Genomic DNA, 12,901 nt, shown 5'->3' with positions numbered 1-12,901 from the left:
TCAGGAAGAGGAGGTACTCTGCCTTGACTCCGCCGATGTGTTGAAGACCCTGAGGAGAGTCAACCCCTGTAAGGCCCCTGGCCCGGACAACATTCCTGGGCGTGTGTTCAGGGAATGTGCAAGTCATCTGGCTGGGGTCATCACAGACATTTTTAACACCTCGCTGGGCCAAGCCACAGTGCCGGCGTGCTTTAAGACTGCCTCCATCATTCCGGTGCCGAAGAAACCTCAAATCACCTCATTTAATGATTACCGGCCTGTTGCACTGACTCCGGTTATGATGAAGTGCTTCGAAAGGCTGCTTAAAGGTCACATCGTTTCCAGACTCCCCCTATTATTTGACCCGTTCCAGTTTGCCGACCGGCAAAACCGCTCCACTCAGGAAGCCATCTCCTCCGTTCTTCACCTGAGCCTGGCTCACCTGGAGGAGAAGAACACCCATGTGCGGAGGCTGTTCCTTGACTTCAGCTCAGCGTTTAACACCATCATCCCACAGCATCTGGTAGGAAAATTGGAACACCTGGGCTTCAACACCCCCCTTCGCAACTGGCTGCTAGACTTCCTCACCAACAGACCTCAGTCAGTCCGGGTCGGACAGAACACCTCTGATGTCATCACCCTCAGCACAGGCTCCCTTCAGGGCTGCGTCCTGAGCCCCCTGCTGTGCACCCTGATGACACACGACTGCGTCCTCAGGTTCACCACCAATCACATCGTGAAGTCAGCAGACGACACAACGGTGGTGGGGCTCATCAGAGACAACAACGACCTGGACTACAGAGAGGAGGTGGAGCAGCTGGTGGGCTGGTGCAGAGAAAACAGCCTGATCCTGAATGAGGAGAAGATGAAGGAGATCATCGTCGACTTCAGGAAAAAACAGCCTCACCACGCTCCACTGATCATCAACAGCTCAGCTGTGGAGGTGGTCAGCAGCACCAAATTCCTGGGGGTCCACATCACAAAAGACCTCACCTGGACTATGAACACTACGGCACTGGTCAAGAGGGCACAGAAGCGCTTGTACTTCCTGCGGAGGATGAGGAGAGCCCACCTGCCCCCACCCATCATGAGGACGTTCTACAGGAGCACCATAGAGAGCATTCTGACAAGCTGTCTCTCTGTGTGGTGTGGAGGCTGCACCGCCTCCGATTGGAAGAACGTGAGGAGAGTGGTGAGGACAGCAGAGAGGATCATAGGGGCTCCTCTTCCCTCCATTCAGGACATTTCATCTCAGCGCTGCATGTCCCGTGCCCGTAACATCATCAATGACCCATCACACCCCCACCATGGACTGTTCTCCCTGCTGCCCTCTGGGAAGAGGTTTGCAGCATCCGCTGCAGGTCCACCAGGTTCTGCAACAGCTTTTTCCCTGCTGTCATCAGACTGTTGAACACTAGAACTGTTGAGCTCTAAACTGAACTCTGCATCACACATTCACAGAACTGTACTTTATGACACTACGGACCTCTATCTTGCACTATCTCGCACTACCAACTTTACTGAACTTGTATAAACCCTTTAAATAGAAGTTTAATACATGGTTTAGCATTCCTCTGCACACTCTTGAATACTGTTTTGCCTACTTGCACTATTGCATAATTATCACTGCTGCACTTTATACTTATTTTTAATATATATATATATATATATATATATATATATATATATATATATATATATATAGTATATGTATATATATACATTTTCATAGGATATGTTACTTCTATTCAACTGCAATATCACTACTTTGTTGTAAGACGTATGCAACGGAATTTCGTTTTGTATGCACCATGTGCAGACAAGATGACAATAAAGTTTGTCTAAGTCTAAGTCTAAGTCATGTCAGGTCAGCTGTCTGGAGAGAGAGAGAAGTCAGGACCTTCGGGCGGAGCACCACCGTGCCACCGCCGCCATGACGGAACTCAAAAGCAAACTCCATGAGGAGAAGCAGAAAGAGTTAGCCATTACTTTACATTACCAGGGAGACATTACTGCGGCAGCATGAAATGGAGCTGATGAGAGTGATCAAAATCAAAGATGGAGAGATCCAGCGACTGAATGCCTTGGTCCTCAGCCTGAGGGACGGCTCCATGGACAAGGTGATCCGCTCTATCCGTGTCTGACTATCCGCACGCCACGTCGGGCTTCGATGCGGCCGCTACCGTATTGTGTAGCTTGTCCCCAGTAAGCGTCGCGGCGCTCCGTTGCGGTCTCAACGGCCCGGTGTGGCGCAATGTCTGCTCAGGTGAGGAGGGGGGGCGCTTTGCTGGCGGAGGTGGAGGAGACGCGGCGGTGTCGGGAGACCGAGCGGTGTCGCCTCCACCAGGAGCGCGGAAGAAGCCCTGGCAGCGGCCCAGCAGGCCTGGCAGTCCCGAGCGGCCGAGCTCCGATCGGCTCATCACCAGCATCGGGAGGAGCTGAGCCGAACCAAGAGAGACTGCGAGAGGGAGATCCGCCGACTGGTAGGACTGATCAGATGCGCGGTGCGTGGCTATGTTCCCAATTTCGTTGTATACCTGCAGTGCAATGACACCTAAGGCATTCTATTCTATTCTATTTCACAAGAAGAAAATGTCCGGTTGCTCGCTTCGCTTTTGTCACAGCAAAGGTGTTCTAGTCGATTCAAGAAAAAAATTGGCCGGTTGCTCTCTTTGTTTTTGTCACAATTCTGGCAAATGAGTTTGCCCGCCTGCCTGAGCGCTCCCCGTTTGTACATCCAGACGGATGAGATCAAGCTGAAAGACAGAGCGGTTAGTGTTTTGGATGAAGCCCTGGGGCCGGCCACGTCCACCGCCTTCAGCTGCAGACTCAGGCTGCCGAGCAGCAGATCGCTGCCCTGAGGGATTCCCAAAGGGCGGGCCTAAACTACCCTGGAAGTGGGGTCAACGCCGCTACTAGCAATCCTCTTCATTGCGTAAGCCACCTCATCACACACTTGCAGTACGCATGACTTAGTTCGTTGCTGGAGGAAGGTAGCACAAAAACAGTTTTGAACTTTGAACGAGTGCTTGTGTGTGTGTGTTGCGGGGCGTTTTCAGTCTCAGGAGGATCGGGACACGCGACGGTTTCATCTGAAAATCGCTGAGCTCAGCGCAGTCATCAGGAAACTGGAGGATCGAAACGCCCTGCTTTCTGAAGAGCGCAATGAACTGGTAATTTATTGACGGCACGCTTGAAGGTTTGCGCTACGTTTGATGCGCGCCATCCAGCGAGGCACCCATTGCGCTTGCTTATTAGTTGAGCGGCGCGGCGAGTCGGTTGCCTGGTAGATGTCTTTTATTGGGAGCCAAAGCCACGATTCCGTTCAAACCGATGCAAAAGAAATGGATACGTTCCGGCCCGCGTGTTGTGCGTCTTTCACATCCCGCACTTCATGCTTGCAGCTAAAGCGACTGAGAGAAACAGAAAGCCAGTTTCTGCCACTCCTGTACAAAAACAAACGCCTGAGCAGGAAGAATGAAGAACTCTCGCTGGTGCTGTGTCGCCTTGAAAACAAAGTGCGCTTTGTCACCCAGGAGAACGAGGAGATGGCAAGCTTGGTAAGTCGACGCGGACAACGGCGGCGTGCCAACAGAGTCCACTGCATTTGTGTTCCACAGAGAAGGCCTAGTTCGCTCAATGACCTGGACCGCGGTTGCGGCCAGCAGGACAGTGAAATGGAGTTCCTTCAAGTTGTGGAGCAGCGGCACATCATCGACGACTTGTCCAAGGTCTTCAGGCAGGCGACTCGGTGCACGTACGGCAGCGCCGCGCTCGCTCGCTGTCGCCAGGAAACCTTTTCCGTCCAAAGCTTGGCCGGCGGCCGCCATCCAAAAAATTGGCCCCTTAAATTCCGACCTTTCAAGCAGGAGCATTGTGCGCACGCGTTTGAACACGCTTTAGACTTGTTTTGCCGTTTTCAGCAGCTCAAAGCTCCCGTTTTGTCAGCGCCTTTGCCACTCGCTGTGCGCTGAAAACGACGGACTTGCCCGGCTGCTCAGCCCGTCAACCATGAGCCGCGAGCGCGACGTCATTGTCCGTAGGCAGCTAGTGGCAAAATGCACCCTGTTAGAGTTGCGCTCGCTCCAACTTATTTTGCAAGAACCACACGGGAGACAAGTAAGTTCTTTTGGACACCTGCAGGTGGAGAGTCCATCCGTTGTACGAATGAAGTCTGACTCTCGGCTCCTGCACGAGCATTTTAATTAAGAGAAACAGGGTGGGTGTAAGAGTGGATTGAATAGAGGAAGCCCTTGACCTCTAGTCAAAACATAGCAAGGGGTGTTTTACGACTTTGTGTAGGAAGGGATAAGCGATAGGGATAAATAAGGGATAAATAATATTATTTATTACAGGTCGCAGTCAAAGTCAAAGCAACACAATGATACGATAAAGATAATCTGGAAAACCCTGACACACCCTGTAGTTGTCACTTTTGGAAAAGACGAGCGTCCCTCCAATCATCGCCGGTGACGTGTTTTTCAGGCTCTGGAGACAGGAGCTCATGTCAGAAATGTCATTGTGAGTCGCGTTTGTTTCTGCGCCGGAGCCGTTCGTTCCCTTTGCATCCAAAGAATCTCAAAGGCGGATTATTTGTGTCGACAGGAGAGAGATTTGCTGCTACGATACCGACGTCGAGAATCTCTGAGGAGGAACAAAGCGTGAGGTCCTGCAAGGTGAGTCTGTTTGTTTGCGGCTGCTTGGTGTTGCGCAAGATGAAATGGCCTTTTTCTCGCTATCGTTCCTCTCGTCGATTCATCGTGAGGTGTCGCTTCAGTTTGTTCAGAGAGATGTTTGCTTCCGCGCCCGCAGGTCATCGAAACATTTTACGGCTACGACGAAGACGTGTTGGTGGACCCGGACGGATCGTCCTTGTCTTTTCACACCGACAGAACCCCCGACACGGAACCCGAAGAGGTAGCCCGCCATTTCTGCCAGCGTATTGGCACCAAACATTCCTCTTCAGCCTGGAATCGGACTCGTCTTTGCGTCGCGGGTGCTTTGTCGCCGGTCTGACTGATTCTGGTACTAGTGCTGTGTTGCATTGGTGTGTGCATGAAGAGGCGGAGCTTCGCTACCGCCAGCTGACGCAAGAATATCAAGCGCTGCAACGAGCCTACGCTCTGCTAGCCCAGACCAGCGAAGGGGACTACGACGCCGAGAAGGAGATCAAGGTGGCGCCCCTTCCCGCAACCCCCGGCCGGGTCGCAGCCTCCCCGTTCTCACCCAGCCTCGGGTGTTCTCTGGTCTGAAAGGAGGAGGAGGAGCCTCCCTCCTCCTCCTTTCAGACCAGAGAAAAGCTGATGGTAGAAATGGGTCACTATCAAAGCAGAGTAGCAGATCTGGAGTCAGCGCTGAAGCAACAAGGACAGGTAAGCTCATCAATGAGCACACCTTTTTCTCAGACAAAATAGCTACATTCTTCAGTCACTCATCCGTCTGGCATTACTGGACCAACCCCCCCCCCCCCCCGAACGTGGCTGGGAAAATGCGGAGAAAAGCAAATGTCATTTTCCAGTCAACCAAAGAATTTGTGGATGAAAATGACACAACATTCCAAAGCTGTCCACGCGTTTGTCTCTTCTAGAATGTCAAGTGGGTGGAGGAGAAGCAGCTGCTGCGTCAGAGCAATCAGCAGTTGGCCGAAAAGGTGACGGAAAGAAAGGCGCTGGGCGGAGTCGCTTGGCGTCACACCTGACGGGAAGCCCCGCAGATGAGGTCTGACTGTCTTTTCAGGTCAGGCGGATGGAGGCGGAAGAAGCGCGTCTGAAAGAGCACATCCAGGATATCCGAGACCAAAACGAACTGCTTGAGTTCCGCATCCTGGAGCTGGAGGTGGGAAGACTCGCACAAGCGTGTTGAGGCCAGAGATGTGACGGACGGACGGACGGACGGACGGACGGATGCATGCCTCTGCCTTTCAGGAGAGGGAGTGGCGCTCCCCCGTCTTGAAGTTTCTGCAAGTCCGTTTCCCAGACGGCCTCAGCCCTTTGCAGATCTACTGCGAGGCCGAGGGCGTGAGCGTACGTAAGGCGTCCCTCGCAACCCTAACCTTAACCCGAGGTCCCAGAACACCTTACATTGCTCCTTGCGCCTTTCCCCCGGACATCGTCATCAGTGATCTGATGAAGAAGCTGGACATCCTGGGCTATAACGCCGTAAGTGTATGTCGAACTCCTTATGTTCGCACTCCACGAGACTCGGCGGCTCAAATGTGACTTTTGGAAGGCTTTGCGCTGAAAGAAGCTTGTTGACGCTGTGCCTTTGGGCTCTTGCAGAATCTCACCAACGAGGAGCAGGTGGTCGTGATTCACGCCAGGACCCTTCTCACCCTAGCCGAGAAGGTAACGCGCACGTCCACGCACGCTCTCGCATTCTGCTTATGTGACAGCAGCCTTTCCTCAGTGGTTAGAATACATCAAAGTGACCAAGTCAGCACTTCAACAGAAGATGTTGGACATTGAAAGTGAGAAGGTAGACAGACACGCGACATCAGCCAAGGGGAACTCCGGCAATGTGCCCCAACAATTCTGACCTTGAGCTGTGCTAGGATATGTTCTGCAAGCAGAAGGGCTACCTGGATGAAGAGTTGGACTTCAGGACGTGTTCCATGGACCAGGCTCATAAGGTAAGCCGCCCTCAAATCTCCCGCCGGACCACTGATGGACGAGGATTGCGGCCCAGAGGATCCTGGAGCTGGAGGCCATGTTGTACGAGGCGCTACCGCAGCGGGACTGCCCCGCCACGGACGGCGAAAAAGCCAGCCACGCTGGCGTGAATGACGTGCTGACGGCGGATCAGAGAGAAGAGCTTAGGAGCGCCGTGGACCAATGGAAGCGAGCCCTGATGTGCGAGTTGAGGGAGCGCGACGCTTGCATCCTCCAAGAGAGAATGGATCTGCTGCACAGCGCGCAACAGGTAAGGGCCCAAAGCCAGCCCGGCACTTACTTGCACGCTTACTGGCTTTTGAATGCCACTTTCCATTTGTCCGTCCTAGAGGAACAAAGAGCTGAAAGAATTCATCGAAGCTCAGAAGAGACAAATCAAACAATTGGAGGAGAAGTTTCTGTTTCTCTTTCTATTCTTCTCCTTGGCCTTCATTCTGTGGCCCTAACACCAGCTGGTGAGTGAGCTCCAGCGGCACCGCACTCGACACCTCCGATACACTGCCAGCCGGTCTCAGACGTTGGCAGACGCTCCGATGCCAACGTATACCCCCCGCCACGGTGACAGAGGCACCGCGTCACACCGGCGCTCATCCAATCAGAAGGCAGGAAAAGCAAATTCACATGCAGGGCACTTTTGAACCAGAAGAGAGCGCCACAAAAAACGGTTGTTGCCCCAAACGCGCACTAAAAAGGGTCAGAATAACAAGAGTCCCACTGGCCAGCCGGGGCCACCCGTCCAGCTGTTTCTTCAGGGGGGAAAAAAATTGGAGTCACCGGTGAGTACATTTTGCATTTAGCTCTGCTTTTCTGCTTCTGTCTTCAAGTGTGTGGCATCCTGCGATCAAAGATTCAGCCAACCCCAAAGCGGTTGACCTCAACGTCCCACCACCATGCCTACCAGAGCAGGTGACGTGATGCTTTGGACATCCTTCCGTCTCAGATGCCCAAAAGTACTCTTTGCCACATCTGCGGCAATACGGTGTCTTTTCAAAGGTGCAAATAAATCCAGCGTGGGCGGAACACGCACGTCTTCGGTTTTTCCCGCTTTGTTTGTGTGACAGCTGTTGTGAAAATTTTATACAAATAAAGTTGTATAGTACAGGTTTGGCCAAGCCGCAACTCCCGAACAGCATGCGGCTCTTTTATGTTCATATCAACATTTGTGTGTGTGTGTGTGTGGGGGGGGTTGTGCGTGTTGGCTTCACTTGAGTTCAATTTGGTATTTTGGTCAAAAGCGCATGTGGTGAAATTCCACAAAGTAGGATGGGCAAACACATTTCTTTAAACTATGAGTGTCAATTGGGCTCTCGAAATGGCAGGGAAAAGATGCACAGCAAAACGAAAATACGTAGATGAACACAGGACGTTTTAATCAGAGTGGGAAAGTTTCTATTTTTTGTTGAACGTGATGGCAAACCATTCTGCCTGATATGTCAGACCTCAGCGCATTTCAAAGATTCAAATCTTCAGCGCCATGCACTTCAGCTCACTCCATGCTAACATTGATCAGGCGTCGAACCCGCAACATCATGCTTAAGAGGTGGCCATGCTAACCAGTGCGCCATTATGTCAACGCATAATAACTGTAAGTCTACTGATCAAAACAGCGGTTACTATATGACGTCGCTACGTCGTGGTCACGTGACGCAGACAAGACGTCAATGGACGTGGGCAGAGTTAACTTGTTTAAAAGGGAGTGGGCAGAAGAAATATTAAATTTATTTAAATCTATTTTGAGTGCACACCATTATGCCAATGCATAACAACTGTAAATCTACTAAACAAAACAGCGGTTGCTATATGACATCTGCCACGTCGTGGTCACGTGACATACGTGACGTCGATGGGCGTAACTTTCGCCGGAATTCAAATCCGCGGGGAGAGTTAACTTGTTTAAAAGAGAGTGGGCAGAAGAATTATTTAATTTATTTAAATCTATTTGGTGTGTGCGCCATTATGTCAATGCATAACAACTGTAAGTCTACTAAACAAAACAGCGGTTGCTATATGACGTCTGCCACGTCGTGGTCACGTGACGCGGACGTGACGTCGACGCCTACTTTACATCCCACCGATCACAGGACCCCTCGGCTGCATAACCGTGCCCCCTTCCCAACCAATCGGATTTGCTATACGCGAAAACGACGCCAATGGAAAGAGCTTCCGCCCAAATTTAAATCCGTGGGCGTGGCTCGCAGCAGGAAGTAGGAAAACGGCGGCGATGTTGACAAAGACACAGCGGATGGTAACATACGACTAACAAGAGAAATATTTTTATTTTCTGCTTGCAACTGGACCGTCCAGAGCGTACACGGTAAGTACAACTCATCGTTTTTAAAAAGAAGTACTTTTGTTGCCCTGAAAAGCGAGTGAGCGTGGCGTTTGTGGGGGACGTCGAATTTCGACGATTCTTTCTGGTCAACGGTTGTAAATGATTGTGTTGATTAAAAAAGAAAACTTGATGTAACTCTACTTTTAACTGCCGTTTCAGATAGATTTGGAATTGCATCACATCCAATTTTGCCTAGAGCGTACACGGTAAGTAACACTCATTGTGTTTAAGGAGATTTACGTTTGTAATAGCAGAAGTGTAGCCGCGTTGCGTTGTACGTGTGAAAATTGGTCGAGGCGAAATGTTAATGTTTAATTTCATTCCTTTAGGTTCCACGGTGTTTGTTGGCTGCAAGTTTTCCACTGCAAGAAGAGGCTCGTATCATTGACCAGGAGCGAGCTACAATGGTGAGTAGCCATAACATTTATGTTAAACACTTCCTATTTCATGTCTAACAGTACTTGATTTAACAAATAACCATAAATAAATACAGTGTGGGCACTGAAGTTAACATATGTGATTATACTGCCTAATCTGTCACCGAGTAGATTGTTGCAAAGTAATATAAGATCCAAAGTTGTAATTCAGAATAGTTTTCAAAAGAAGGCCATTAGAATTATATACAAGTCTGATTACCCTGAACAAGCTATTAATTAAATCACAAATTCTTCAATTCAAAGATTTGGTAGATTATCAGACAAATAATGTCTAACAGTAATTGATTTAACACATCACGATAAGTAGATTGAGTGTGGGCACTCTCAAGTTAACATATGTGATTATACTGCCTAATCTGTTACAGAGTATGTTGTTGCCAAGTAATGTAGAATAGATCCAAAGTAGTAATCCAGAATAGTTTTGAAGAGGCCATTAGAATGATAAACACATCTGATTACCTTGAACATAATAACAAGCTAAGTGTTTAATATGTCCTATGAAGTCAAAATTGGGCACCATCATGTGGTGAAATTTGGAATTGCATCACATCCAATTTTGCCTGGGAACAAACAGATTACATAAATCTTAGTTTTGAATAAACCACTTGTTAGAAAAATTGTATATATATGTTATCATGCGTTCTCTAATGAGTACTTATTCACAATATTACTGTTCAGTATGCTTGCTGCTTTGCCTTGCTTATTCTTATCTTGTACAACAGAACAGAAGGATTACGGCTGGGTCAGGGGCGAGATGACGGTTGTGTCAAACAAGATGCTGCTGACAGCTCAGCGTCCACCAGAACAGATCGTGAAAACAACACGTCAAACAATGCGTCACGAACCTTCTGATCTTCCTTAAAGAACGTCACTTTCTCTTTTTATCTCTCAGAATATCGCTTAAACTGTTTTGCTGATATAGCCATATCTGCACGCAACACTTTGTGCGTTACTTTTTGTTTCTTACGAGACGAAGCCACAATCTCTTTCCCCCCCCCTTAAGGGCTAATCGTCTCACACTGTGGGTAGGGCATTCCAAATAAAAAGAGCGAGGAGTGTAAAACTGATTTTTAGTGTAGTCGGATTGCTGTAAGTCTGATTGCACTCCTCGCGAGAAAAGACTCAATATTCTGCCTCACTTGTTTTTTGTCTGCTGACCCTTTTCTCTTATTCAGATATTCAGTTAGCACTTTGAACCTAACAGATTTTTGGGGGCTCGTTCCGGGGTCTCAATAGACCTATTTCGGGATTCCAGCTGACTTTTCGACCCAGGACAAGTCCTTGGCCAAGGCATATAGAGGAAACCCTTTTCACGGGGCTGACTCGATCAGTCGGCTGGACGCCGGAGTGGTTGACGAGATCATCCGAGGAGAAGGCCCAGCAGACTGTGAGTACGGATCTTGATTCTGTTAAAAGTAATGAAAGTGCAGTGACAAGAGGTCACTTAAAACCTTGACAATTCTAGACCCTATCAAGTGCAATTAGAAACAGTTAAATTCTGCAGGGGATGGTGGAGTCCCCTGACGTAAAAGTCAGTTAAATTCCACGGGAGGGCGGACTCCTCTGTTTTCTAAAAAGTACAGGTAATTTGGAGCAGTTAAATTCCACTGAGGTGTCGTGGGGCCTCCTAACTTAACCTTCCTAATGTGTTAGCTTTCTGCTGCCATCTGTGGTGTTTTTCTTAACTCTTGTTTAGCTGGTTTGGCTCCCTTATCCATGAAAAGATAGGTTTTATATCTACTTCAAGAAAAAGGCAAAATAAGTTTTCTTACACAATAGGAAGGTTAAAGAGTTTGTTAAAATCCACGGGAGGGTGGACTCCCCTGCTTGCCTGTGAGACGATAAAAGTGCGCATTGTGTGTGTGTGTATGGTTTGACTGAGAGTGACCTCATTTGAGCTCTCCTCTATGTAAACAACACAGGGTTGCAAACAGTGGCTTTGTGTGGATGAAAGCAAGGACTCTCTGCTTCCTCCGGGAAGGTGAAAAGAGACTCGCCACACATCGAACATTTAACCACTGTCCTGTGAATAAAGTTGGCTTTAGGACACTGTAGGTGCCATTCGAATTGCCAACTCCGAAATTTAGAAAATAAACCATGGGAAAATCAAATAGCAAACAAAAGCCGCTACCCAGACATGAATTAAAATGCAAAGATTGGAAATTGATGGAAGAGGTCGACCCCGAAAATGTAAAATATCTTGACAAATGGATAACCGATTACAAATTTGATGGTCAGCTGAAAACAAATTCATTGAATAACCTAAAGCAATCAATTGATGCTAAATGTGGCGTAAAGAAAAATAAAGACGGATATTATCTAATAGTACAATGGGAATTGGAAGCTGAGAAGAGAAAATGTGGGCAGATGAGAGGAAAATTGAAAGATAAGGAAGACGAAGAAAAGATAAAAAAGAACTTGCTGTTGCACAGGCAGGAAGATGATGAGACAGTGTCAGGGCGGGCTCGCTTGAAGGCCGAGGCTGACAATGCGATGAATGAGGATGAGAAAAATGATCAAATTATAAAGACGGAGATTGCAGCACGCCAAAGCGAACCAATTTTTCCGTCTCTGTACCCCAAATTACCAAACACAGATCATCCTCCTGAGTATAGTGATTCTACTCGTGGTATGTTGACGCGGAGCCGTGCTAAGTTGGGTCCCTCGGCTGACGCATACCCGATGATTGAAGTGGCCAATCCTCATGATGACGGAGGACCCACCATTTTAGTATACAGAACATGGACCCAAGCTGATATAAAATCAGCAATTGAGGGCATAGCAATGCCCACTGAAGATGTTGATCAATACTGTATCGACATGAAACAACTCATTGCTTCCTATAATTTGAGAGGCGATGAAGTACAACAGGCTTTCATGGCATCTTTAACCAAACATTGGGCAAGCGTTAAAGGCACCTGGAATCCCTTTGATTCCCGGGGCCGTCCATTGGAATGTAACAGGGTGCCATTACAAACAGAAATTGACCAACTATTGGGCAGGATAAAAATAAAATTCGAACGTAGAGCAAATTACACAGACATTGGCCGAACCAAACAAAAAGAAGGTGAGTTGTTTGAAGACTTTAGACACAGACTAGAAAAAGTGTTCAAAGCCAATAGTGGCTTGGAGCATGGAACTGATGTTTATGACCAACAACTCAAAAATGCTCTACATGCAAATTCGCGACCAGCAATCCAAAACTGGATCACTAAACATATGATCACTTTCCCGACATCTACCTTGCCACAGTTCATTGATCATGCTATACACGCCGAAAAAGTTGTCAATTCAAAAAGAGCAAAAGAGAAAGGGAAAACAGGCACCATTTTTTTGGTCAATGGAGAGCAGTCTGAAATGTTCTATCAAAATAAGACCTTCGAACCACGCCTAGTGGGGCGTGGTCGTAACAAATTTCGTGGCAAAGGTAGCGGCGGGTATAGTCGTGATTCTCCCAATTATAAAACAAATGACCAGCCCGCCTC

General features: G+C 48.4%; 1 protein-coding gene and 1 pseudogene across 1 annotated transcript; both read left to right on the top strand.

Annotated features, from left to right (window-relative positions):
* Window positions 1-2,336: 2,336 nt before the first annotated feature.
* On the top strand, window positions 2,337-4,906 carry LOC137840489 (janus kinase and microtubule-interacting protein 3-like; annotated as a pseudogene).
* Window positions 4,907-5,029: 123 nt separating this feature from the next.
* Window positions 5,030-7,684, top strand: LOC125971919 (janus kinase and microtubule-interacting protein 3-like). Its single transcript, XM_049725091.2, has 10 exons — window positions 5,030-5,351; window positions 5,567-5,629; window positions 5,716-5,814; window positions 5,904-6,001; window positions 6,083-6,137; window positions 6,258-6,323; window positions 6,385-6,453; window positions 6,530-6,607; window positions 6,664-6,897; window positions 6,977-7,684. The coding sequence occupies exons 1-10, from the start codon at window positions 5,283-5,285 to the stop codon at window positions 7,091-7,093; spliced, it is 948 nt and encodes a 315-aa protein (XP_049581048.1). The 5' UTR covers window positions 5,030-5,282; the 3' UTR covers window positions 7,094-7,684.
* Window positions 7,685-12,901: the final 5,217 nt, after the last annotated feature.

Source organism: Syngnathus scovelli, chromosome 7 (assembly GCF_024217435.2).
Source record: "Syngnathus scovelli strain Florida chromosome 7, RoL_Ssco_1.2, whole genome shotgun sequence".
Taxonomy (NCBI): Eukaryota; Metazoa; Chordata; class Actinopteri; order Syngnathiformes; family Syngnathidae; genus Syngnathus; species Syngnathus scovelli.
Note: the sequence above shows the minus strand (reverse complement) of the source record. Positions and strands in the feature narration are given on the sequence as shown.

What these genes read in the sequence shown, in the direction of transcription:
- LOC125971919 (XM_049725091.2), top strand. Translation starts at nt 5,283, where the DNA reads ATGGTAGAAATGGGTCACTATCAAAGCAGAGTAGCAGATCTGGAGTCA. An exon ending in ATCAGCAGTTGGCCGAAAAG is followed by an intron (nt 5,630 to 5,715) that starts GTGACGGAAAGA and finishes CTGTCTTTTCAG; the next exon opens with GTCAGGCGGATGGAGGCGGA. An exon ending in TCCGCATCCTGGAGCTGGAG is followed by an intron (nt 5,815 to 5,903) that starts GTGGGAAGACTC and finishes TCTGCCTTTCAG; the next exon opens with GAGAGGGAGTGGCGCTCCCC.